This window comes from Pithys albifrons, chromosome 7, assembly GCF_047495875.1.
Source record: "Pithys albifrons albifrons isolate INPA30051 chromosome 7, PitAlb_v1, whole genome shotgun sequence".
NCBI lineage: Eukaryota > Metazoa > Chordata > Aves > Passeriformes > Thamnophilidae > Pithys > Pithys albifrons.
Genome location: NC_092464.1, coordinates 26,659,534 through 26,685,091, shown reverse-complemented (window position 1 = coordinate 26,685,091; position 25,558 = coordinate 26,659,534). Strand labels below are relative to the sequence as shown.

The 25,558-nt window shown below is 42.9% G+C and overlaps 1 protein-coding gene across 2 annotated transcripts in view; it reads right to left on the bottom strand.

Annotated features, from left to right (window-relative positions):
* Nucleotides 1–25,021, bottom strand: part of NXPH1 (neurexophilin 1) — a 143,843-nt gene extending 118,822 nt beyond the window's left edge. The window contains exons 1-2 of one of the 2 annotated variants that reach the window (XM_071560023.1): nt 24,132–25,021; nt 23,247–23,408 (exon numbers count right to left, since the gene is read on the bottom strand). In XM_071560023.1, coding sequence (XP_071416124.1) covers nt 23,247–23,300 — 54 coding nt within the window. In that variant the 5' untranslated portion in view covers nt 23,301–23,408; nt 24,132–25,021. The remainder of the gene's footprint in view (nt 1–23,246; nt 23,409–24,131) is intronic. The other variant, XM_071560024.1, reaches the window with a different exon arrangement.
* Nucleotides 25,022–25,558: the final 537 nt, after the last annotated feature.

Genomic DNA, 25,558 nt, shown 5'->3' with positions numbered 1-25,558 from the left:
GAATCAAAACTGGTTACCACCTGTACAAGCAATCTTGCACAGTAATCTAGATTAAAAACCACAAGTCATTCCTCTTTCTAATAAATTCCTGATAAAAAATGGCACATGAAAACACATACCTTAACCTATAGAGCTTTCCTTACCAGCCTCTGCACTTACCCACCATATTCTTAAAACACTCAACACCTGAGTCTGTTCAACACTTGCCCTTTGCTTGAGGCAGTCCTTTTCTCACATGCCTGTTTCCAGGATAGCAATCAGCTGACTTGGTAGGATTCTCTTGGATGGCTTAAGTTATGGATAGAGTTTCTCCTCCCTTACACAGCAATGAAAGAGGGGATAATCCTAATGTGTCCTATAGCACAGATGACAGCTACATAGAGTAAAAATAGATGGTTAGCCAAGAAGATCAAGCAGAAGAGAGGGTGGGAGACCTGAACTTCAAACAGGAGAGAAGGAAGGCCAAACCAAAAATGTGCATACCTTGTAATCTTTCACAGTATATGATCTTGATTTTTCAGTTCCTTCAGCTTCAAGATGAATGGCCATAACCCAGGATACTGATTCAGAGAACATGCAACAATATCTGAGACTGGGATAATCACAGAAGCAGAGATGTGGCAGCCATCATTACAATGAACTTTCTGTATAAAAAGGAAACCATTGCTACTAGATCAAATAAGTCATGTATCTTTTCAGGCATCACTCTCACTTTGTCTTCTGAGTATTTATTGGGGTTTTTACCAATATGCACCCATAGAATGTATTCACTCTCTACAAGTCCTCCACTTTTGCAAATTAAATCATGTTGTATATGTATTCCTGAAAGCCCTAGGAAGGGAGGAGAGGAACCCTGTGGAGGGAGCTGGGCAGGCTTCACAGCAAGAAGGTGCAGCTGAGTTCCTGATTGAATTTTGCTTAAATGTGGGCATAGACTGGACAACAGTGATTCCCCTGCATAAATAAATCTAGGACTTGTTGCAGTGGTTGACATATGAGGTAAGCAGAGGCCGGACCAAGCTGAAACAGCCACAGACCTGTGTGCTAACTGTGAGAACTCAAAGTAATGCCATGCATGCTTATGCATGTTGTGCTGATCACCAAAACCCACTGTAAATGTCAGGTGTCGAGGGTTTTCAAGAACCAGTAGACAAAAGTGGGCTATATTTTTCTCATCACTTGGGCCAGGATCGTCAGCAAGATCGTGCAAGGCAGAAAGACATGTTTTCTGTCTAAACCAAGAACTCCAGCCACATCTTGTACAATCATGGTGATGAGGTAGGCTGCAGCTGCACCAGATAGCAGTCTCAGATGAGACTCTGAGTGGTGTAACCGAGGTCACCTCATAACCTCCTACCAAGTAGTGGACAATCAGCTCTCTTCAGCAGTGAGCAGGATTGTTTTGCAATATGTACTAAGATTTACATTAGAAAATTCACAGCTAAACACAACTCTGAACAAATAGCAAATAAAATAGGCCTCTTACTTTCATCAGTGTGTAACTGTAGTGGGTTGACCTTGGCTGAATGCAAGGCACCCATCAAAGCCACTCTATCGCTCCCCTTCCCAGATGGACAGAGCAGAGAAAATAAGATAGAAAATGACTCATAGATTAAGATAGTTTACCAAAGCAAAAGTGAAAGTTTATGCCCATAGAAGTAAAGAGAAAAAAATAGATTTATTCTCTACTTCCCATGAGCAAGTGGCATTCAGCCACTTCCCAGGAAGCAGAGCTTCATAGCAGCTGCTGTGAAAAGAAAGCATTGTAAACAATGAATACCCCCCTCCCCCTTTCTCCTCCTTTCCTTATCTTTTATATCTGAGCTGACATCATACGGTATGGAATATTCCTTCAGTTAATTTGGGTGATCTGGCATAGTTATGTCCCCTCTCAGGGGGAGGATCTAGCTGCATCTAGCTACTTCTAGCTACAATTAGCTCCCACCAGTTTGCCCACTTCTGGTCTACTAATGGGTCAAATGCCAGAGAGACAAAGCACTGCCCAGCAGTAACCAAAACACTGGTGTGTTATCAAGACTTTTCTAGCTACCAATGCAAATCCCCAGCATTGTGAGGACTGCCATGGGGAAGTGAACTCCACCTCAGCCAGACCCAATACAAGGTCATTTCTATCTTGTTTCCATAGCTTAAAATTTACAATAGGCTTAGCATGAAAACTGTATTACAGATGGTTTTATTGACATCAGACAAGTATTTACTTCCAAGCATCTGAGGACTGAATTATTTCTCAGTATCCACTGTAAGTGAAGACTAGCTAGAAAGTATGCCCCTTACCCTTCATTTATCCTACTTAAACCTTGCTTTAGATAGTACGAAATCTTCTGTGGGCCTTGCTAAAGAACACAAATCCTCAGCTCCTGTGCTGTACAAACTCATCATTATTCCTCATTGATCAGATATCCATCAGTAAGCTAGGTAAAAAAGATGAAAAATACAATATAAAATAATAAACAGCTCTCTTTGTTAGTTCTACTTGCATAATTTAAATCCTCAGACTATTGTCTCAAGAGTTGTATACAACTCAGGCAGTGGTTTTTCATGTGAACTTTAGCACTGTTCAGATGTTTAGATTTTAATTCACAATAGAGAATAACAAAGCAGAATTAAATTAAGAAATGCATTACAATGTCATCTTTCAGATAGAAAATTTTGAATCATTTCCATATTAATTCACTGGTAATACAGGAATTTAGCCTTAGCTCTATTTTTACAGTACTCAGAGATGCTCTCGCAGCACATATGCCTTAATCCAGTAGAGGATGGAAGAAAATGTTTAAACATTTGAAGAGTCTCATTGTATTGCATATTCAGAGTTCAGCCCATGCTTTGGTGTTTTACTTGGCTGGCACTAACAGGGGTTCCATATCAGAAAAAAAGTCACATCTAGTAATTCCTCTGCATTGCAGCAGTGAAAAATTTAATGAACACTTAAACTCTACCTGGATTTATTTACAATACAATGGACAGTTGTGCAAAGATCCTTTGCTTTATCTGCTATTAGCTACAAATTAACAGGTAAAGTACATAAGGAATGTGTAAAGACTTGCAGAGAACTCAGCCCAGCTACTCATCTTAGGGGAGGCACAGCAAAACATTTTGGAATCTAAAGATTACGGCACAGCTCTGCTTATACCAAGAAGGGGGACTGTTCACCATTCTTCTTCTAGGCCTCTCTCACTGACAATGAGCTAAGAATAGCTTTCTAAAGCATCAGATTTGCTTGGTGCTTTTAAATTCTTTTCTGAATAGTATCTCTCTTCTCTCAGCCTTTTATTACAGATGAGTTAGTTGCAAAAGCACATAATATCCCAAAACATCAATCTGAGATGGTGTAACAATAGCAGGATTCATGGAGTGTTTTTTTTTTTATTTTCTTCATCAATTGCTGACAAATCAATAAATTTTATGCTATTTTCCCCTCATTGTTTCATTATTTCATAAAGTCTGCAACTTCAATTAAACATTAAGTGAGTTATCATGCCATTCAGTTATGCGTGAATGTTCTTGTTTACGATGGATAGGACAATTGGCTAACACATAGCTGTAACATGATGTCCCACTGAGTATCCAGCATTACTGTTGATGGAGAATGTGTGTGGTTAGTATGACTTGCAGGGAACTGCTTTGAACCTCCAACTTTACCACCAGTGTCCTCATGGTTAGTCAGTCAGACAAGTGGTGTAGCTGTTTGGAGCTGAAGTTCTAAAACTAGACCAAGATGGGTATCACCTTTCACTCCTTTGCACTTCTGATTTACCTGTTTGTTATGAGGTTTTGTGTTGGGGGGAAGTGGTTTTTGGGGGCCTTTTTTGTACTTTTTACAAAAGTCTGAAATCTTTTTTATGGAAACCTTTGTTAAACTTGTCTAGAAGTAGTGAGGGAAAATGTCTAGTTATTTCATTTATGGGCTTTAGATCAGACTATCTCTGGCAAATTCCATAGGGAAATATCATGCTTTTCTTCACACATTTACTGTTTTTCATAATACTTTGGAAGGATATTTTATAACCCTTAAAGCTCCCTACTGCTTGTACTTTTCCTCAAAGTGTTGTCATAAAAAGAAAATATCAACAACCCCCCTCCAAGTTTTACTTCTTCAAACCATGTAGAAATCTTGGTTATAGTCAGCACATGTTCTTAGATCTCATTGGGCTTTACTGGAGATTTCTTTTAAACACATCCATTCTGAAAAATATTCCTTCTTGGTTAATAAACGCAATAACCATTTCCTTTAGACTCCTGGGCTTGTTTTCATATATCTTACTTCAAGCTGAGATTTACTGTGAAATCTTTACTGAATACTTTACTTTATTTACTACAAATAAACACTGCCCTCATATCCTTTATTGAGCCAAGAAATACCTTTGTAAGCAAAGATCAAGAAAAGTAGTCTACAGGAGGAAGAATGAGACAATTTCTGGAAGATGGATCTTTCCTTCCTTGTTTCAATTGCAATATTCATCTTTACGTTTATGCTGAGGCTCAGGACACAACTCACCAACCATGTTTCTGTGTGGTCAAATCCAGAGCATTTCTTTACCTCTACGTGAGTAATTTCCAAGCTGAAACTCTTTACATTCATGCACAGCTATCCCCATGCTAACAGTCCACGTAAGAGGCAGAACTTCTTCATTCAAATACTTTGACTCATAACTCAACTACATATGTTAAGGATTAGGGATGCTTGCTGCTCCCCTAGTTCAAAAGACAGGCCAGCCAAGCACATAAGTTGTCTGTATTTGACTATGCACTTGTGTTTTAAGAAAGAGCCCCAAGTATGTTCTTTACAGCAACTTTTTACAGACATCTACCTCATGACAGGTATTGAGTTCCCCAGTACCAGCAACAGTGGCAACTCCTTCTGTTCCTAATATAAGATGTTACAAGAAATTCCACCACAAAAGACTATTTTTGTAAAAATGTAGTCCACAGTGTCTTTGCTTAATACTACAAGTCAGATCTTTTTGAGAGCCATGGATATCTAGGGGGACTATGGAAAGTGTGTTCCATCACAATTCTGTTGCCATAAAGTGTTTGTAGAGTCTAACAGTGGTTAGCTTTAATTAGTTACTCTCAAATAGGTGGAGAACATCTCATGGTAATGTATTCAGTGTGTTACATGGCATTAAGAAAAAAAGTAGTGGCCAAATCTGTTCACCTGATCTTGTGCACTGATTCTACTTATGGCAAATATGAGGTTTCATGAAGCTCTAAATAATGCAGCACTAAACAGTTAAGAATAAGATATTGTTCATAGTCCAGAAAAAAGAAAATCTGTTATTTTTACTGAGCTGATGTAGAATGAGTTCCACGTAGAAAGTCTTGTGACAGCATTAATTGTTTAAGAATTTGTTTCTGTTTCAAAGCTTAATGGTTTACAAAATTTCAGAACAATTTGTCTGCTAGCCAAGAGAGGAAGCAACAGCAGAAGGTGTGTGTAGTCACATATGGACAGATCAGGGGAACCATCCGGACATAATATTGGCTGAAGCTCTGGCCAAAAAATGTTCCAGATATCCAGAGAGAAATCTGTGGGCACTTGGGTACTCTGCATTGTGGGAAAGCAACCTCACACTGATTCCCAGGTCTTGCATTGACCAAACTAGAAAAAAATCCATCTAAATTAAAGCGTTTGTATCCATCCCCACCTCTAAACAGCCGGCTTTTATTTGCTTTCAGTTTTAGGAGAATACAGACTATGCCAAAGCTGCCACAAAGATGATCTGTGAGAGAATTGTGTGAGATAAGAACATAGAAGTTAAAACTGTCAGAGAGGCCTTTAACTCTTTTGCTAGTTATTTCTCCTGTCCTTTATAGTACTCAATCTTACCATTGTTACAAGACTATAGTACAAGATGTCCTGGCATTCTAAAAACTTTTCATGTGATTCACAGTCATTCTGTAAATAAATCTGCAGTGAAGTGCTTAAAGGTTTATTTCTTACTTTTTAGCAACTAGGCATAAAATGCTGGGCTATAAAGTGCTTACAAATTAGATTACTGGAAAGGAATAAAATGCATTTTTATCTACTGAGCCAATGATGGGTCAAATGGCATTTGAATTCTGGTGGTGAATATGACTGTGACCTTCACATATCCTATTGACAGAAAACACTTTTATTTACATTTTTAAATCCACATAAAGGTGAAAGATGGTACTGCTACAAAATGAAACATTAAATTTTTTTTGTCTCAAGGCATAACTGAGCTCCCCCAAGGTCACATATAGTCTGAAATGAAACAAGACTTTCTTAATCCTGTTACCAGTACGTTTCCCCCAGACCTGATGGTGCTGGAGATCTAGTTTTACTTACCAGTTGAAAAATCTCCTAATTTTAAGATGGAGAAATAAGAAATAATGAGACTGGAGTTTTTGTCCCTTAGCTGTTTCTACACAAACTGATCACTAATTATGTTTGAGCTGCTATAAGAAGCTACATGTTTCAGTTGTACAGATTAAAAAGGTCTAACCATAAAGAGATGGCAGGGTGAAAAATCCTTATTCAAAAAGAACTATATCACACCCTCCTTAACCAACAGCACGATTATGTCTGTACTTCTATAACAGTATATTTAGAAAATAATTAAAGCTATGTATGATTTGATACACTCTGTGCATTTAAACACTTTAAGAACATCATTTTCCTTCTATACATATCAAATGTGCCTATTTGCTGCTTTTAATGTAAAAAAAAATTTAAAAAAAAAAGATTAAAATCTATCCATTACATCCCAGTATTCTCTCTGCACTTTCTAAGCACCTCATGATGAAAAGGTTACAACTAAAAGTCTGGTTTGTAAGCACTATACAGTAGGCAGTGTTCTAAAAATATTATAAATAATAACAGTAACTGCATCCTTCTTACCATTCTTTTTATCACTTCGTGTTTCTCCAAAGTATACATTTTAAAAAATGTTCTACAGTTATTTATAGGCTAACACCAATCGAAAGTACTGTCATACAGAGCACCTAGGAGGACACATATGTCTAGAAATTATATATGGTTCTGGTAGCAATGGCTATGATTAAGGCTGCCTGAAACTTCCCATACTAAGACATTTTATCAGTTGCTTATCAGTTTGCTGAACTCCAACTGCTTAGAGAAAAAATTTCCCTGCAAGGTATCTACCCAAATACTTACACTTTTCCTTTGTGCAAAGTTTAACACAAAATGGTTTAGAGAACAAGATTACAGAAAAATATACCTTACTCTAAAAAAAAAAAAAAAAACAAAGAAACAAAAAAGCCCCCACAAAACAAAAAATAAAAATACCTATTCTTCTTTGAGAAGTTCTAATGTCACATTTCTGGAGACAGAAAAACCTTTGAATTATGGTAGAGCATGTCTTTTCTGCCAGGTATATAATTTTTATGATTCCTGGAATGCTCATTCAAAGCCAGTCTAGTTTGTTAGGTGATTTTAATCTCAAATCTTAGCTACTTCTCAGAATCACCTCATCTTCTACAGTCAGAAAACATTAATATTCTTCACTTGCTTTAATGCTCAGAGCTGCTTTCAGGGGATAACCTATACACATTCTAGCTCTGCAAAACAGAGATTGCTTTCTTCAGCTCATATAGGTAGACACACCAAGACACAATATCCCTTCAATCCTTGCTCTGGATGTCCCAGAACAATAAAATGAGATGCTGGAGCCAAGTTCTCTTATCCTTTTTCTGACAGTTCTTGCAGTTGCACTGAGAATGACAAGGTAGGTGGACATAAAGAGGGCATGTAGTAGCTTGTTACAGATTTTCGTGCATGGATGATAGATACAAATCATTAAACAGAGCAAATTATAAGCTTAAAAATAATGGATGGTGAGTGAGAGTAGTGGCCTGCAGACTGGTAACAGTTTTCAAGCTAAAAATGTGCACTCACAGATAAGCACAAGTATTGCGTCTCAGAGAAAAAAATAAAGTTTTCAGGATCTTGGGAACATAAACAGTTTTCTAGAAGTAATTCATTAATTGTGCTATGACAAACTGACAGGGATTTTTTTTAAAAAGTAAGGCAAGAATTGGATTTGGATGTAGCTGTGAAGATAATGGAGGTTCAGCAAACAGATTAAAACCAGGAAAGCACTGCTTAAGCTTAGCATTAGAAACCTTGAAAGATCCTCCAGGCTAGAGCCAGAAGGAGCCTATAATTACTACCATGAAGTGCTTTTTCTCTTTGTCCAAGGTACCTGTTAAAATTCATAACCTGGAATTAGCTACCTACATATTTGTGTTGGGAAAAGTTCCCTGAAAATATAACTCACAGAAGCTTCTAAACTGTTCAAATAAAGCAAACAAAGAAATAAGAGGAATTAACTTAAACACTTTCTGACATTTCTGAAGCATAATCTTCTCCTAGACCTAGATACTTTTTTTACTGTTGCTAGTATGTCCAATGGATAGAATTAGCAAGGCAATATAATTTCACCTTCCTGGTTAAGGAATTCCTTACACATCAGAATAAAGCATTTTTTTTTGTTTTAGAGCTCTCAAAATTTGAAGTGCTTCTACCATGAATGAACTCAAACACATGAGGCCAAACAGCAAGGGCAAAAGTCTTAGTAACACTTAACATCTCAGAACTTACCCAGAACAAGATCCTGTTTCCTGACTAAAGGATTCCCTGACTGTATTACATCAAGCAGAATAAAATGGACAAGTTAAATGAAGAAAATTCTCCAGATTATTCCACCACGCAGTGGTTAAAGCAATTACCTCTGAATTGCAAGGCTTGGGCTCACATTTCCTGAAGAAAAGCAGAAATAGATCCTTTTAAATCCCTAAGAGATGCTTCAGTCACTGAGCTGATGAGAAAAATATGAATGAGACACAAAGCAAATGGAGACTGGAAAAGTCCTGTGACCCTATCAAATCTTTTGTAAGTCTAGAGTGCTACAGACCCAGATAGAACTGCTTCCCAACGGTCAGCACTACATTTTTTCTTTTTTTTTTCACTTTCATGTGTTCATGTGAGTCAAGAGAGTGAATAATAGAGAAGTTATGGTATTTTAGGCTGAAGTGGTGGCGTTTAAGTTAAAAAACAACCCAGAAGTTGAGGAAGCACAGCTGATATTAATTCTGTTCTAAGTGATAGCTGAATGTGAGGTGCAGTCATTTATCTGGGAACAGAGCTTAGCTACATGTTGTTAGTTTCTTACAACTGACTAATAGGATGTTTGAAAGTGTGACTGCAGCTGACAGCTGAGACTGGAGTGATCAGGTCTGCCTTATATCAGCCATAGAAAAGGTACTGTGCAGTGAGGATATACACACTGAAAAATGTCCAAAGACTATATTCAGACTGTCATGAACTGAAATCACCATGCTTAAGACAGACAGAGCTTGAATGCCTGGTTCATGTGAAGTAATTTTGAAGTAATTGAGTATGAAGTAGTAAACCAATTAAAGCTAGAAGCTGTGATACAAGACAACATAGCTGAAAAATGAAGAATATTACATGTAAGAGAAACTTTCTGCAGTCATCTCATCAGACATTTGCAATGGGGTTTTTTTGCTGTGTTCAGTGGTAGTAATACTGTATGAGAAAGAAAAATATCCCTGGGTGAAGAGTTCAGCCTTGAACCAAGCTTGTGACTGAACTAGAGTTTTAGTTTTGTGAGTAACACTGACTCAGACAGTAACAATGCAAGATGTACAAAATTCTTAAGTAGTCAAGAATCTTAAGTAGTTAAGAATGAAATAGAGGTCTAGGTTCAGAGAAGACAGACTCTTACAGAAACAAAGATCAAAGTTAAGCAACTGGGAAAGGATGACTCTATGCAGATTCTGTTTTCTTTGAGATTTTGTTTTGATTTCTAAGAAGAGATTTGTGTTGGGATTGCCTTTTGATTACTGTATTATTTCTGTGTAACTACAGTGATTCACTCATATTTTAGAACCAGCAGTATTCCATTAAAGAGGAACCTCTGGTTTCTTCAGGCATGAGAGATAATAGCATACATTCCCTACCACTCCCAATGCGTCCTCTAACAAAAGTAGAGGTGACCATAACAAATGTTGCTTAGGTACTAAATAGGTCAAATCATGTGATTTTGGGGGGTTTTGTTTAACATGAAGATAAACAGGAGCATAGCCTCAAGTATATTTTCTAACCGTTGGAGGTCACTTTTATGCTGACATTTCTGCTAAGAGTTCTCTGATACATTTAACATTCTTAAGTAACTTGAAATTACTTCCATTGTCAAATAGAAATATCTCAGTTTTAAAAAGAAATAATTGAGTCCACTTTCTGTCAGTCTATGTTTGTGGCAGCATTTGTTTCCTAAATACATACTCAGAAAGCATTGGAAACTAAGATAAATTCATCAGTGTAATTCCAGTTGTCTAGATTTTCCATCCCCACTGGGCATATTTATTGGAATCTGACTGTAGCTGTGCACATTATTAATAGCAAACAATTTATTTGATAAATTTTCCCTACACTTCTGTTCATTAAAAAGCCTCTCCCATTTTGATTTCTGGTTTAGTTTTTTTTACCCATAAGCATTCAGTTAATGTTTTCAGCATATTTTAGTCTGGACTTTGTTTGGAAGCCCTTTGCTTCATCTAATCATAAAGATTATTTTTTCACTGGTGCTGTTGTGACTTGAAATCTTCAGTTAGTATTGTCTTAGTTTCCCTAACTGACTTTGCCACTTAAAGTGTAGTATCAGGAACACTTATGACATAATTATTGAACTCCTAGTATTACATTTGAAGCACTGATTTATGACGGGATGCTTCAATCCATAGGGAAAATCCATAGGGAAATAATCTTTCTCTAAACATTTATCAGACAAAACAAGTTTACACAGGTGTATGATGAAAAATAAATATAAAAGGATAAGAATACAGGAGAATAGAAAGCTTCTGAGGAGTGGGAACTTTTATTGGCGGACCCTCATATTATTACCCCAACTCAATTCAAGCCACTCCCCTGTTTTTCTGGGATATGTTTTCCCAACAAAGAATGATCCCTCATACATTATTCCAACCACCACATGGTCAGCTGCAGCTAATCAAGGCAAAAGGGGGACATGGGCAACATGGCAACAAAGGGAGATGCAAGCAGTTTATGAAATGAGAATTAAGGATGTATGAGCAATGAGATTGCTATTTTTATAAATGTTATTAACATAACTTCACTGGAACTAGTCTTATCTAAACATGCTGAAGAAAAAATTATTCCAAACACTTCTGTAGTCTTTGAGATCCTAACAAAACATGAGGGCAAAAAAATTAACTATGCAAGGTGGACCATACTCAAAGAGGGCTAAGTGGAAATACTGTCTTAGACTCCAATTTGTCCATTAACATGCAAAGCTGAGATGAAAAAAGCTCCCATAGAAGCCCCCTAGAAGCATCACATTCCCACAAATTAACTTTTCCTGGTGAATACATAATCATACATGCCTCTCATTACCTGAAGTGTTTTACAGATCAGGAGGTTAAAAACTTTCCATAAGCAATGGAAATGTAGGTACAAATTTAGAGAATGTAAAATACACAAGTGAAATTGAGTCAGGGACCTGCCCAGCTAGCTGAATTTTAGCCTGAATCAACAGGCTAACGAAGTCACAGCTCCACCTGTTGAGCTAAAGCAAATCATCCACCTGTGACAGCTGACAGCAGAGTTTCATTTTTGTGCCAGACATACATGACTAACACTGCGCTGTTGGATAAAGCAAAATACAAAAGTTTAAGGACAAACCATGTCACTGTTACTTGAGGTGAAGGAGTACTGTAGTCATGAAGTCATTCTGCCAGAGAACAAAAGTACAGTTCTGCAGGAAGGATCTCATGGCAGACCAAAGACAGGATGACATTATTCTGGGTAAATTTACTAAAGCATACAAGAATGAAAGAAACAATGCTAGAAATAAAAGTGTATAGAGTCAGCTCTTTTTGACTTCACAGAAGACTAAGTTGCTCAGACAAAAGGCTATGAATACCACATAGCCATACATATATATTGGCTCACATTTATTAGAAATGCTTACTACTTCTTTCCTGTGCTAGCTATGAATAGCAAATTCACACAAAGAAAATCAAACTAAAATGTAATGAAATATCATTCCCAACTACCTTATAAAAATGGAAGTACTTATCAAGATAAAGACCCCATTTTACAAGCAGAGAAATCAATGCCAATGTTCTCATAAGCCTGAACAGTCTTGAATCAACATGCAAGTTTCTTGTGGAAGAATAAATAAGGATACTTTTTTTTGCCCAACATGATCATTATTTCAATATTTTTCCTTTGAAAAAAAAAATCTGCATGGTCTGCAAAAAATGTACGTCAGTTGCATCAATAATGCACTTAGACTTCAAATTTAGAGCACAAATATAATACTGCATACAAGCCACACATGGCTTTCTGAGATATGCCACCATTTCCATCTCTTTGCAATTCTAGAAACCAGTAAGTAGTACTGTTTGAATGCTTCAAAAACACATTTACAAAAAAAAAAAAAAAAGACACATGAATTATCTATTTGAAAAGCCTAACTTTAATAACTTTAGTTTCATTTCAAATCTAAAGGTATTTTGCAAACTATTTCTTCAGATCAGTAGTCAGAAAGAGTCACAAATCATGATTCCAAAAATTCAGAATTAAAAAAAATTATTTTGCAATAATTATTGGATTTTTAGTTATTCAGTTAATAGTGTAATGCTTGGTTATAGACATGATACTGTAATGGATCCTAAGTAGCATAGAGGTAAATTCAGCAGGTTTTTGCCTAAAATATTACTTCAGAACATTTTTAAAGACATAGATGTGTTATCTTTTCTGTCATGGAAAAAGAAAATTTTATATCCTAAAATAAGAAATGCAAGAAAACCATACTACATTCACTTTCTCCTAGCTCAGTAAAGTACTGAAACGTATGTGAGTCTCCTGACTTCAGTTAAGCTTGTGGGTTTGCTTCTAAAAAGCAGTTACAAACCCTTGCTCTTTGCTCAGAAGTGCCTGAACACCACAATTTCAGAATATTCTATACATTGTGGAGAACAAAAACACCACTGGCACCTCCTCTAACGTCCTTAGTCACACATTTCCATATTCATTTGGATTGTGTTACACTGGAAGACTAAACCATACCACTACAATCTGCTAATCCACACAATATTTTTTCCAAGACTCACACTCTGCTCTAGCTAGTAAATATTCTGTGCATTTAAGATGAAACACAAACTATATTCTGATACATATATAATTCAGTAGAATCGCACCTTATTGCAATGACTGGTGTTAGCAGAGGCAGCAGAGTTCTCACAGAGGAAGGAGGAGGTACACAGCAAGGGGTATCACCGTTTGAGTCAGCACAGACAGAAACTGAAGATATAGAAGATGATTCACACAGACCACGGTCTTAGCAAGGACCAGATAATGTCATTCCTTATTCTCTCCAAGTGACTACTCTCTGAAGAGATTCCACTGAAGTTAGGGGTATCCTTTGTGAACTATTCAAAATCCCAAGGTTTTAACTCAGATATCAGAAATAGTATTGCTAAAGGGTCCTTCTCTCTCCCTTCTGCTTGCAACATGTACTTCACTGCCACCTACTACAAGCAAGTCAGTTAAGAAAATGTGATGTGTTGTGGAAGACGGAAGAAGAAACAAGTAGGAATATAAAATGTGGACCTTGTAAGGTAATACTGATTACAGATGAAGGCAGCAGGATGGAGCTAATTTTTTAATAGCATCATTTATTATGCACATCTTTTATGTCCTATTTCTGTAGTCTTTCTTGTTTTCCTTCTCTTTAAAGATCTGTTCACTTGGCAATTTTCCTCCACAAAGCTACAGTATTATTGCTGTGGTTTACCTATCAATATTGCTTATAAAATCTTCTTAAAGTGCTAAGCATTTCCCACATAAATATTAAAAAAATTTTCTGTATTTACTACAGAATAGTTGTCGTAAGTGACAGCAGAAATTACTCTAAATTAGAGTCAAATTGCAGACTAGCATTCTGATTTTAAACACACCAATATTATACAATACTGCTATTGACAATGCAACAAGCATGAGGACACAGTTTTAATATTATTGCTATTTTAAGTCTGTATCTTCTTTTGCAAGGCCTCAAATGCTATGGATGAGATTGTAAATATAAAAAGCAGTCCATTAATTTTATGTAAGCAGTTTATATACCTAAAGGCCTATGACAACATTTCTTGACAAAATAGCCTAGTAGAAGAAATGTTTTCCTAAAGTTCAATCAAGAATAGGTTATAAAAATGACTGTGCAGATAAATATTATGGTACAGGTGGTCTGAACTACCCATAACAGAAATTTCATTACATAAATTTTTTTAAGAGCTGCCAATTACACTTTCAATTTGAAGTGGCATCTGAATAGTGACAAGCAATTCTCGGTGATAGAAATGGTCTACTCAGTCTTCAACTAGAAACAGCATCTGTCTTCCTCACACAAGTAAACAAGCCACTGACTTACACAGGAATCCTATCTTGTATTATACTGCAGGATCAGGCCATAGGATCTGCTGAAGAATCTTTGTTTATCAATAGTGTTCACAGTATATGGCTAGAATGATTCTTATTTTTACTTTTCACTTTTACCCAGTAGCTCATTTGCACCTTTAAAACAAGTGCACGTAATATTGTACCAGCTGACAGTTAACTCATACATCATGCAAGGCTGACATGGGCAGGCAATGGAGGAAAGAGGGTCATAAAACATGCAAGTCACTAATCATTTGTAATGTTACTTCTGTTATTTCTGACATATGCATGCAATATCAGGTAGAAGCACTATACTCACAGGGCCAGATCCAAAACTACGAAAACTGTTAAAAATCACCGCTGAGTTCAGGGATTTTCAGATCAAAGCATGTTCTAACAAGAAAAGTAAGTAGCATCTGGTTTTTTTCGATTGAGCATACTGTGTTGGTTAGATTTAAGTGATTTTTCTTTCTAAATAAATATAATTTGAATACATTTTATTTATACATATATATATACACACATTTTAGTTGTACGTCTTTCCAAGAACTAAGGCTAGTAGATCACTTCTTTCCTAGTATTATTTTGGCTGTCAACTCTGCTGCTAAAAGAAGTCTGCTGTACAGCTATCGCCAATTTGTAGCAAAATATGCAAAGAAATATTGTAGGCATATTTTAGCAATTTTTCAAAAGTTCAGGAAAAAAAAAAGACCATTCACAGGTGCACACAATATGAAGCAACCAAGCTACAAACACAGAGAAACAAACAAGATCTTTGTTGTTTAGTTTTTTTGCTAGTCTGGATTAGAAAATGAAATTTGAGGAAAATAGAGCACTAGTAACATAATCATTTGGTAGGCCTAATTTCTCCCCCTTCAACAACCTGCAGATACGAAAAGAGCAGATTATCTTTCCATGCACTGGTCACCCTCTCAGGGAAGCGATCAAAAGATTAACAGGAGAGGTGATACCCCAGAGGGCACTGGCAAAATTAACTCACAAATGGACAGGACAGAGAACAATTAGTGAACAAATATTTTTTCACCAGATACAGGGGGCATGGAAGAAAATATTACTAAATAAAATATTAATAAACTCTTCCTTGGATAAGAAAAGACAGGGTACCTGGAGAGATGGTGCAGTGTTCAAGGCCGATGAACATCTCTGAGACATTTGTCATTAGCTGGACAGTGAAACATTGGCATTAATGTAGGTGGCATTTGGAAGATAAAAGCAACATCTCTGCAACAGACAATACAGTTTCAAGACACTATGCAGGGGGATATGGTGTAATCGAAAGGAATTGGAAAGTGTTCACGTCTAGCAAAAGTATCCCAATCACTACGGATATTCATGGGACAATATGAATCAGGGAAAAATGGCTTATGGCTTTGTCTGGAGGGTTCATGAGGATTGTGAGTTGGTTTTCCTCACAGCCCAGTCAATTCCCATCACATTCCTTTATTGAAGGACTCTCCATCAGTCATTCACTTACACCTTCCTTGCCAAAAGTCACCGCTTCATTGACAAGTGCTTTTCAGGCAACAGAATTCTAGAAGACAGCTCTGTCAATAGTGAGTGAGGATTTACAGGGGTGGAGGCACTTGCCTGCAACTATCTCGTCATGAAAGTAAGGAGAGAGCTGGGAGATTGAGCATTGTCTGCCAGGACACAAGCAAGTGCAGGATGCAAGATCTGGCTGCCCCTCACAGATGTCTCAGAGTGCCACTACCACAAAAATTACATCAACCATGTCTAAGAGCCGCTCCTGCCATTACCCATGGGATAGAAAGTGTCGTTATTAATCATGCCCTGTTCTCTTGTCTTGGTGTCAGCCATGTCTCTTAGCTCATTTTTTTACTCCAGTGCTCTCAGGTATCTCTGGTCTCTCTTCAAAAGGCGAGGATGCTGTGGTCCTGGGATAGAATGAGACAAATCTGAGCAGCCGAGAACAGCCATCCTGATCCCCAGATTCATTCTACCATCCCTGTTCCACTCCACACTTTTGTATGTGTTGCCCCTCTCAGTTTTTCCCTGGAAAATAAAGCAACGGCTACACCCTTAAGAGAAAGCAAGTCGTTAGCAACACCGATCTGCTGGTCCACCCGTCTACTTCTTCCTTCAGGCAAACTGACGCAGGCTGCCAAAGCCCAAGCCCAGAGAGTGTTGCGGGTGAGGTCTAAGCAGCAGCAAACAGAAACACCGACTACTCCGGGACGGGGCGACTACGAGCGAGCGCTTTCCAGGGGCTGGCGCAGTCCCCGGGTCGGCGTGGGCCCGGGCGCTGTCCGCGGTGCTGCTCCGCTTCTGGCGTCCTTCCAGGGTGCAGGCGGCGCTTTTGGAGAGACCGAAGGGGCAGCGCCAGTCCCGGGCCGGGATGGAGCGGGGCACCCCAAAGTCAGCCTTCCGCCGGTCCGACTGTCAGCGCTTGCCTGATCTCCCCGGAGCTCTTGCACTAACCATCCGCAGCATGTCCGACAGAGGGGGGGGAAAATCACACTTTAAATAAATAAATAAACAAACAAAAATCACGTGGATTAATAGTGCACTGGAGAAGGTTTTAGATGTGGATACAGCGACGAACGGGAAAATAAGAACCCAAACCAACCCGACATAATGCTGCATGCAGGGATTGCAGCCCCACGTGTGGAGGTACCCATGTCCCGGTCCTGTGGCAGAGTACTGAGAACCTCCTGGTTGCCCTTCAATACCATCTCTCTCTCTCTCTCTCTCTCTCTGCTTCGATTTAAAAATTGAAAGAGAATGGGGAAGTGATAGAAGATAGCTGACTGAATCGATCATAAACGAGCCCAGCAAGATGGATTATGGGAAAAGAAACTGTATTCCTAAGCAGTGACCGGTACCACAGTATCTAAAATGGAACAGAAAAGCTTCTCACTGTGGCAATTCTTATGTAGATGAGGCAACATAAGAGCTTTTCTCTCTTCGCGGGCTTAGTAAATTTCTAATTTGCCCAAACAAGCCCTAGAGAAATGAAGAAGAAAGGGCGGGAATATTGGGATTGCTAGTCCTAACAAATAATACCATTATCTGGATTGTCGCCTAGAAATACTCTGAAAATGAGGGGATCCAACGCCATTGTCTCAGGCGAGTTATTTCTCTTGACCTTCGGCTTTGTCCATCCAGGCTGAACAAAATTTCTGCAATGAGCATCGCTCCCTCTGTCTGTCAGACATATAGCTTTGGTCTCTCTAGGTCATGGAAAGGGAAAGAGGATGAGAGGTGGTTTCCCTTTCAAAAAAAGGGCACTTGCAGAAGTTTAAAAGCCAGAAAAACGTGGGAAATGTTCTGTCCTGTTGAACAGAGAGCAGTTTGCACAGCATTGAGAACCCGCCAATATATATCATATCAATAAAAAGGAGCTCTTCGAAAGCTTGCATAGTAATTGAGATTGGAGATCTTTTTTGATATGGGTTGGCATTTCCTCATATCAATCTGACAGAGCCAACTCAGGAAATTGCTGGTAATATTCATCTGGGGAGCACTTTCATTAAACGTAATTCATTCGACTTTCACAATAAATTGAGTGACATCCTTACAGCAGAACCTTTTTATCCTTGATGAAGTGCTTGCCAGCCTTTGGTTTTCCACTTTATTGTCACATTCCTTAAAGCAGAATCGTCAACATGTCAATCTGCTGCATGAAAAAAATGCTAAAGCTGTATTTACAAAGCACCCAGGAGGTGGTTTAATGCTGACTTACAAGAAAAGGGAGCTGGGTGTTAAACTACCTGATAAATCACAGCAAATCTTCACCCAAGCCCAATCGGGAGAACAGAAGCCTATCCTAGGGAGGGAAGGATGGTTCACACATTCATTTCCTCCAAGTGCGGCTATTCTGAGCAATTGGTTTCTTAACCTGCTTCACCGCACTTTCCAAGACGATTGGGAAATTGGCTTTTTGTTAATTAAAATGGCGGTTTAGAGATGCGGGAAAATATTAAAGGGGTTAAAATGGATACATTTAGGTACCATATCGACTTGGAAGAGGTGGCTAGTAGAAGAGAGACAGGGATTATTGTAAGGTGCCTCCCTAACAGGTGAAATCTGTTCCAGACTGCTTTCTCCAGCTATTCAGTAAATAGAAACAGTGTGAACTAAGCGCCGGGAAAAAGAAATTTCAGTGCGGGGAAACCCTTTTTTAAACTAGCACAGGTCCCTAGTGGTTAGGAAGTAAGGAAGCTCGGAAAAGAGTGCATCATCCTGAACTTAAAAAAAAAAAATCAAGAGGGCAGATAAATTTGTTTCGCCCACACGAGGTGGGTGCCCAGTTATTCCCATGCCTTAACTTCCGAAAGGGTAATGTTTTCCCCCTACACCGCCGCGACAGCGCCTCTCAAACTCCTTTAGAAAGAAGCAGCAGGATCACCTCAAGGCTACGTAAACTCCCCCGCACAAAAAGCCACTTCTCTCCCTCCTAGCCAAGCGCTCTACCCCTCCCTCCCCGCCTTCGACGTCAAGGTGAAAATTGCAAGAAATAGCTTATTTGGGGAAGGAAAAAGCAATACTTGAATGCATTCAGCACCAAATGCCTCTGAGAAAATACTGTGGGTGGTGATTACAGTAGGACAATGCCTTCTCTCTCTTTTGTTTTCTATTGTCTTTTATCTTCGCTGCCTATAGAGGTGTGGTTTGTGGGTTTTTTTTCTTCCACGACAAAGTAGGACACAGTTAACAACTATCTTTAAAAACAAAGAATTAAACAAAATCAACTTATTTTCGCCAGCACGTGATATCTCCTCACGTTCACCACAGCTTTCCTTAACTGGGGTGAAATGACCGCAAACAGTGAAACACACAGCGAAATTAAATGTATACAAACTCTGGAGTCACTAACCTCCTGTTTAACCCTCAGCAAATACCGTACCAGGTGTGCCACCGCTGAGGACAATTTTAAACCTCTATGATTCACAACAGTTTTGCAGGGAAGCTCCTCTCGGCTGCCAAAAGGCCTCCAAGCTACAGTTACGCTGTGGAATAGACCCTAAAATCCCAGTCTGACACGGAGAGAAGGTTAGCAGGCTGTTTCCAAAGCCACTCTGCCAAAGCCATCGCCCTGTAAAAGAAGGTGCCCCGTGACCCCGTGGTTCTACTTTTCTGACAGCGCATTGCGCAGAGAAGATCCCCCCGCGAAACAGCCCTCGCCGGGGGGGGAGGGAGAGGGGGAAACCCCTCCTTTTGCCTTTGCGCTGCTTAAGTTCTGCATGGAGTTAATAGCGCTCTGTCAGCTGGCTCCGATGTGTATCCTAACTACCAAACACACCGGTGAATAAACACTTACGATGGGAGAAGACGACAAGCCGGGCGGGGGCTGAAGGGGAGGGATCCTTACCCGAGCAGCATACTGTACAAAACTAGGACTGGTATTAGTTCCGTACCCCTTGCTCCAGGAAAGGAAGTCCATTCGAGCCGGGATGACCCCAGCAAAAGAGGTGCATGTTACCACGCCGTGCTTGTACATTGCGGGAAGGTCTCCCTCCAGTGTGCGGGGGTAGTGCCTTTGACCGTGACTGGGGGTGAAGCTCTGCCGACTGCGAGGCACTTTGCCGCCCGGCGGCCGCGTTTGCCGGGGGTGCGCAGGATGCGGGTGGCGGCCGGGGAGCGGCGGGACGGGGCGAGCGCCCGTCGCCGCCTGGAGCTGCCGGACGCGGCCCGTCGGGCCTCCCGCACGGACGGGCTTCGCAGCTGCCCGCACCGAAAAGATCTGCCTCCTTCTCCGAGGCCCTACTTGACCTGTCCCAATGAGAAATAACTAGTAATATCCTTGCCGTCCTTTCTAACACCCTGCGCGTTCTGTAGTCGCTTCTACAGCATGCTGTTTTCACGCGGGGGTGGGGGTGGGGGGGGAACGACAAAACAACAAAACACCAGGAAGAAATCAAAAGAAATGGTCTGGCCTTTTACTGGCCTGTGATGTCGGACTGGAAATTCAGCGGCAGCTAGGCAGGAGGTACAACGGGAATGTTTCCGTTAGGCGAATGGTGTAAAATCCCAGTGTCCTCACAAGCAGAACTCAATCCTGCAAGAGTCTGCGATCTTTGAGTGTTGTTTTAAGGGGTTTTTTCTGTATTATTTATGTGTTCCTTACTGATGATTTTGAGCTCAGAACAGCACTGTTGGTTAAGGAAACAATATCCACTAGAATTTGACTACGATGCTTTCAAAACAAGAGCGGTGGAGTGCCGTGATGAATAAAACAGAGTGCAGGTGTTTGAACACTTTCTGCAGGTCTGTAAAAGTAAAGAAAGAAAACAACTGCAAGCCTTTAAAGGTTAACTCATAGTTCTACCAAATAAGTACCAAGTTATCCAATTAGGCAAAAAGAAATACATTTCCATTGCAAATCAAACGTAACATTTTTGAATGCACTGCACCACTCAAAACGAGGAGAAAATGCATATCTCACAAAGGATAACTAAAGTTCTTATCAATAAACATAATACATGAAACTACCTCTACCCCAGCAAATTTTCTGCTTATTCTGATCGGCGGTGACCTCTATAAATTTCAGGCAAAAAGGCTGGATGTCATATGTCTCTATTAAAAGGGGGAAGAAAAACAGAAACACTTTTTTTCACCCTCAAGATTTCATTACAAAGGGGTTTAAAGGGGGGAGGGGGTCGGAGGAAAAAAATAAAAAGAGCAGCGGTTTGCTGTGTGAAGAGAAGTTATGAGGCAGTCAGTGTCTGTAAATGAGTAACTTCGAGGCAGTCCCGTCTTGCCGCGGCTATTCACTCTCCCTGAACACCTCTTAGTTCAGGCGACGGGGAAATAAGCTGTTCTCGCTGTCACCTATATTATTAATCCCTCCCAAGTTTTTTTTTAACAAACTCGATTGGAAGCTGTTTGTGCTGCCATTTCATTTACCCTTCCTAACAGTCTGAGCGCTGAAAATTTAATTCCTAATTGAAACTGCTGTGGTCCACACAGTGTGATGTGCACACACGGGTAGGCTCAACAAAGTGCTGCACCTTGCTGCTTTGTTGCACCACATTAAAGCTTTAATCAAAACTTCATGCTTCGGTGGTAATAAACAGTTTATGGCCTAATGCAAACTTTCAGAGTCACTCCCGAAATACAGAGAACAGGGAGAGGTTGGCATAAATGTGCAAGTACCGACTCAGAAAGACTAGCGTTAGGGAAATCCTTTGGATCCTCCCCGACTGTTTTGGCAGGAGACACAGCCCAGCTGAAGGGCACGTTCCCTCCTCCTACCTTGTCTTTCATTCACGTTATTTTTTAAATTTTTTGTATCATATTTTGCACTGAAACTGGAAAATCGTCTCCTTCACTCTGCATGGCCAAGCTCGAGAAAAAAAAAAGGCAAAAAAAAAAGCATTCAGGTAATGAAGTCTGTAACTAAACGGTAATTGAATCAGCATAATTTGCACACTGAATGGTTTTCAAATGCTCCCAGTTTACAATTAAAGGAGAATTAATGCGCTTGTTGTTCAGACTGCAGTGCATTAGAATAAATCCAGCACTGTTGTTGTAATGAGTCCAGAGCAGTTTAACTGCCAGCAAACACATTTAAAATTTAACACGACGTATCGATCTCGCTCCGGCTTTTTGATAGATTATTTGCCACGTACTTTTCCCCCATTTCCCCCCACCCCTCCACTCCCACCCCCGGCTATAAAATTCACAGGGAGGCGAGACGCCCGCGGCAGACGTGGCACCGCCCGTACGTCGGTCGGGAACGGGAGGGCACGGGATGGGCCCGGAAGGACGGGACGGGTCGGGCGCGCGTCGCCAGGGCCCCCCCGCGCGGGCCGGGCCCGCTAGCGATTGGCTGCCTCGTGCTGCGCGGCGTCCGCGCTGCCCCGCAGCGCCCCCGGGTGGCGCGGCCGCGCCAGCGCAGCGAGCGGTGGGGAGGGCAGCGCCCGGCGGTCACCGAGACGGAGTCGGAGCCGGAGCCGGAGCCGGGCAGCCGCCGTCGCCTCCCCCAGCACGGTCGCCGGGATGCATCTCTCGGCAGTGCTCCTGGAAAAACGTCTTTTCCCTCCCTCCCCCGTCGCCACGGGGTCGAGCTGCCGCCAAGTGTTTGCCTGCTTAACGCATCGCAGGAGAGAGAGGATGCGGACTGCAAAGGAGCAGCCTGCCTGGTTTTTGTTCCTTGTGATCGTAGAGGGAATAAAGTGTGTGTGTGTGAAAGGAGATAACGCCGCTGTTTACTAGCGTTCCTCCGGTAATCTTAAAGGAGATTTGCTACGAAAGTCAATGACACCACGCGGAAAATACTAGCTGTGCTCGCCGAGTGCCCTCCCGCCTGTGCTGCGCCGCCCGTAGTGGCACACCGCGGGGGGTCCCTTGCGGAAGGGCTCCCACCCTCAGGAGGGAGCAGAGGCCAAGAAGTTGCCTCCATCCCACAGCCTGTCCGGGCGCCCCCGCGGCGGAGCAATGGTACCCACGTAGATACCGAGGGACCTGACCCAGGAGATGGCACGGAGAGATGCGGCCCGGGAGCCCCCGACCCTGCTCTGGTCCGGCGGCGCTCCCCTTCACCCCGAAGAGAAGTTACGGGTCTGACCCCCAAACACCCTCGTTCCCCGCCGAGATTTCCCGGGCGAGCCCCGCGCCTTTCCGCCCCGGTCCCGACCCCGGGACGACAGGGCAGGGTTGCTGCGGGACGCAAGTAGTTGTCGTGAGTTGGTTCGTTCTCTGCCAGGCCGGTGCCCTGCTCCCCGCCGAGCTCCCCAATGCCCGGCCCGTGCGAGGGGCCGGGGACACTCACCAGGTAGAGGGTGGGCTGCAACAGAAGGACCGCGTACCAGTACACAGCCTGCATCCTAGCCGCTCAAACTTCCTCCGCGCTGCCTTCGCTGCCTCTTTGTTCCTTCCAGAACATAGATCCACCTGACATCCACTTTACAGAACAAGCAGAGCTCTCACCAGCCTAGACAAAAATGAAATTATAGACCCCATGACCACAAGACAAGGTTAGGCTTGAGGCAAGGGGCGAAGAGAGGTTTGTAGGGAAGGGGGTGGCGAGGGGGGGGGGGGGGGCGAGGCGAGGGAGAGACCGGGAGAGAAGGAGGAGATGGGGTGCGTGAATGGAGGGGGGGGAAACAAATAACGATTAAAATTGAGTTAATCCAGTATCAGAGTAAAGTGATCGCACGGTCCGAGGTGGCGGCAGATTGCCTGTAGGCAGCGCTCCCGGCACTCAGTCATTTTACTGGGTAGAAGAGCCCCGTGGTGCGGGCTGGGATGGCTCGTGAGTGCCACTGCCAGTCCTGCCTGCTGGTGCGCCCTCGGCGGGGACCGAGGGGCAGCCGCCCGCCACTTGGCCGCGGAGCCCCGGCTGCGCTTTGGAGAGCGCGGAGCGGCACCAGAGCGGGGACAAGGGGCAGCAGACGCTGGGGTCGGGGTTCTGGATGCTCTTGGGCGCTTAAATCCGAGGCAAGAGGGCTTTGCCTTCGGCACGCTCGAGCAGGTTCTGCGTGCCCCCACAAGTGCCCACCTCCCTCTGCCGCTCTTAAAGGCGAGCCGTGCCTTGTCCCGGGCCGGGACCGCGCCCCGACGCGTGAGAACCCCCATCCCTGGCCCCAGCCCTCCTCCGCCCCTGCGGCCGCGGCCAGCCTCGACGCCGCGGGGGGGCCGCGGCGGGGATACGTACGGCGTGAGGGATCCGACGGCGGCCGGGGCTCCGCGGGGCGCTCCATGGGCGAGCCTAGAGGAGCGGAGTGCCGCGGCGTAGCCCACCGCCCCTGAGCATCTCCTCGCCGCGCTCCGCGCCGAGGTGTCCCGCGACCGCTGTGCATCCAGCGCAGGCACTGTCAGGGCGGTGGAGCGGCTGGCAGGCTCTCCCCCCCTCTCCTCCCCTTCTCCGCACACGGCCGCGCTTCGGCTCCGCCGAGCAGGACACTTACGGGAGGAGGAAGCTGCCCGGACTGCCCGCTCGCCTTCGGCGGGGGGCGAGGGCAGGAGCAGCGGCACCGGGGCTCCGGGGCGTCCAGGGCGATTTGTCTCTATTAAAAATGACTTATTGGCGAGGGAGCGGCGAGCGCCTGCTATTTAACTTCAGATAAAATCTATCTGCAAAGACCTTGGCCGATCATCTTAAAATAAAGCGGTGGAGCCGAGCACTGTCCGAGCCTCACTGCTTGGGGAGAAAGAGCGAGCAGTGGAGGGGGGGAGGAGGGTGGGGGTTTGCCTGGCGAGAGGGAAGGGAGGAGGGAGGAAGGGGAGTTTAGCGGCGTCCCATCCTCTTCGCTGAACAGGGTGATGAATTAGAGCCCTCCCCGGGCAGCGCGAACAGCCTTACGCTGCCCGCCCTGCCCGCGCTTCTGCCTGCCTTGTGTCCTGCCTTGTCCGTGCTGCCTGCCCTGTCTGTGCTGCCTGCCCTGTCCGTGATTCCTGCCCTGTCCGCCCTGTTGCCTGAGCTTGCCGGGGTGCGGGCGCTGCCCTCCCTGCCCACGCTGCTGCCCGAGATGCTGACTGGGCACAGCCCCTTTCCTTCTCTGCCTGTCAGCGGCAGCCAGCTGTCTGCCTGGAAGGAGCATGGGAGAGCACCTTCTTCCACGTTCTTCCCTTTCATTTCAGTTTTTCCGCCTCCCTCAGGGGTGTCCCGTGCACCGACAGTGCTGCTTCCCCTGCGAAGGCAGCGAGCGCCCGCCATGCGGGTACGGAGGCGGCGGAGCAGAGCTGGGTAACGGCTGCGGGAGCCAAGCTCCAGGACGAAAGGTTTGCTTCTCCCTCGCAAGCAGGAACCTGTAGCTGGACAGACCCTCGGAGTGAACGGGGAAAGCTCATCCCTGCCTGGTGTTGTGGCTTATCCTGCCAGCTGTTATTCAAAGGGAAAGGTCTCATCGACCTTATTTTCCTTCTTCTTTACAAAGAGTCCTGTGGGGGTTTTAGATACACTCTTTCATCCCCCAAATGGTTTCATTACCAGTGCCACACTGGGACAGGGTGAAGGGGAGGATACTAACAGCACAGGGTAGCCTTACCAGATGCCCAGACTCAATGGCAAAAGTCAGATTTATCATCTCCCAAAGGGGAACCAAGAAGCAAGGGAGGTAAAGGAGAAAGAAAAGGGAGACT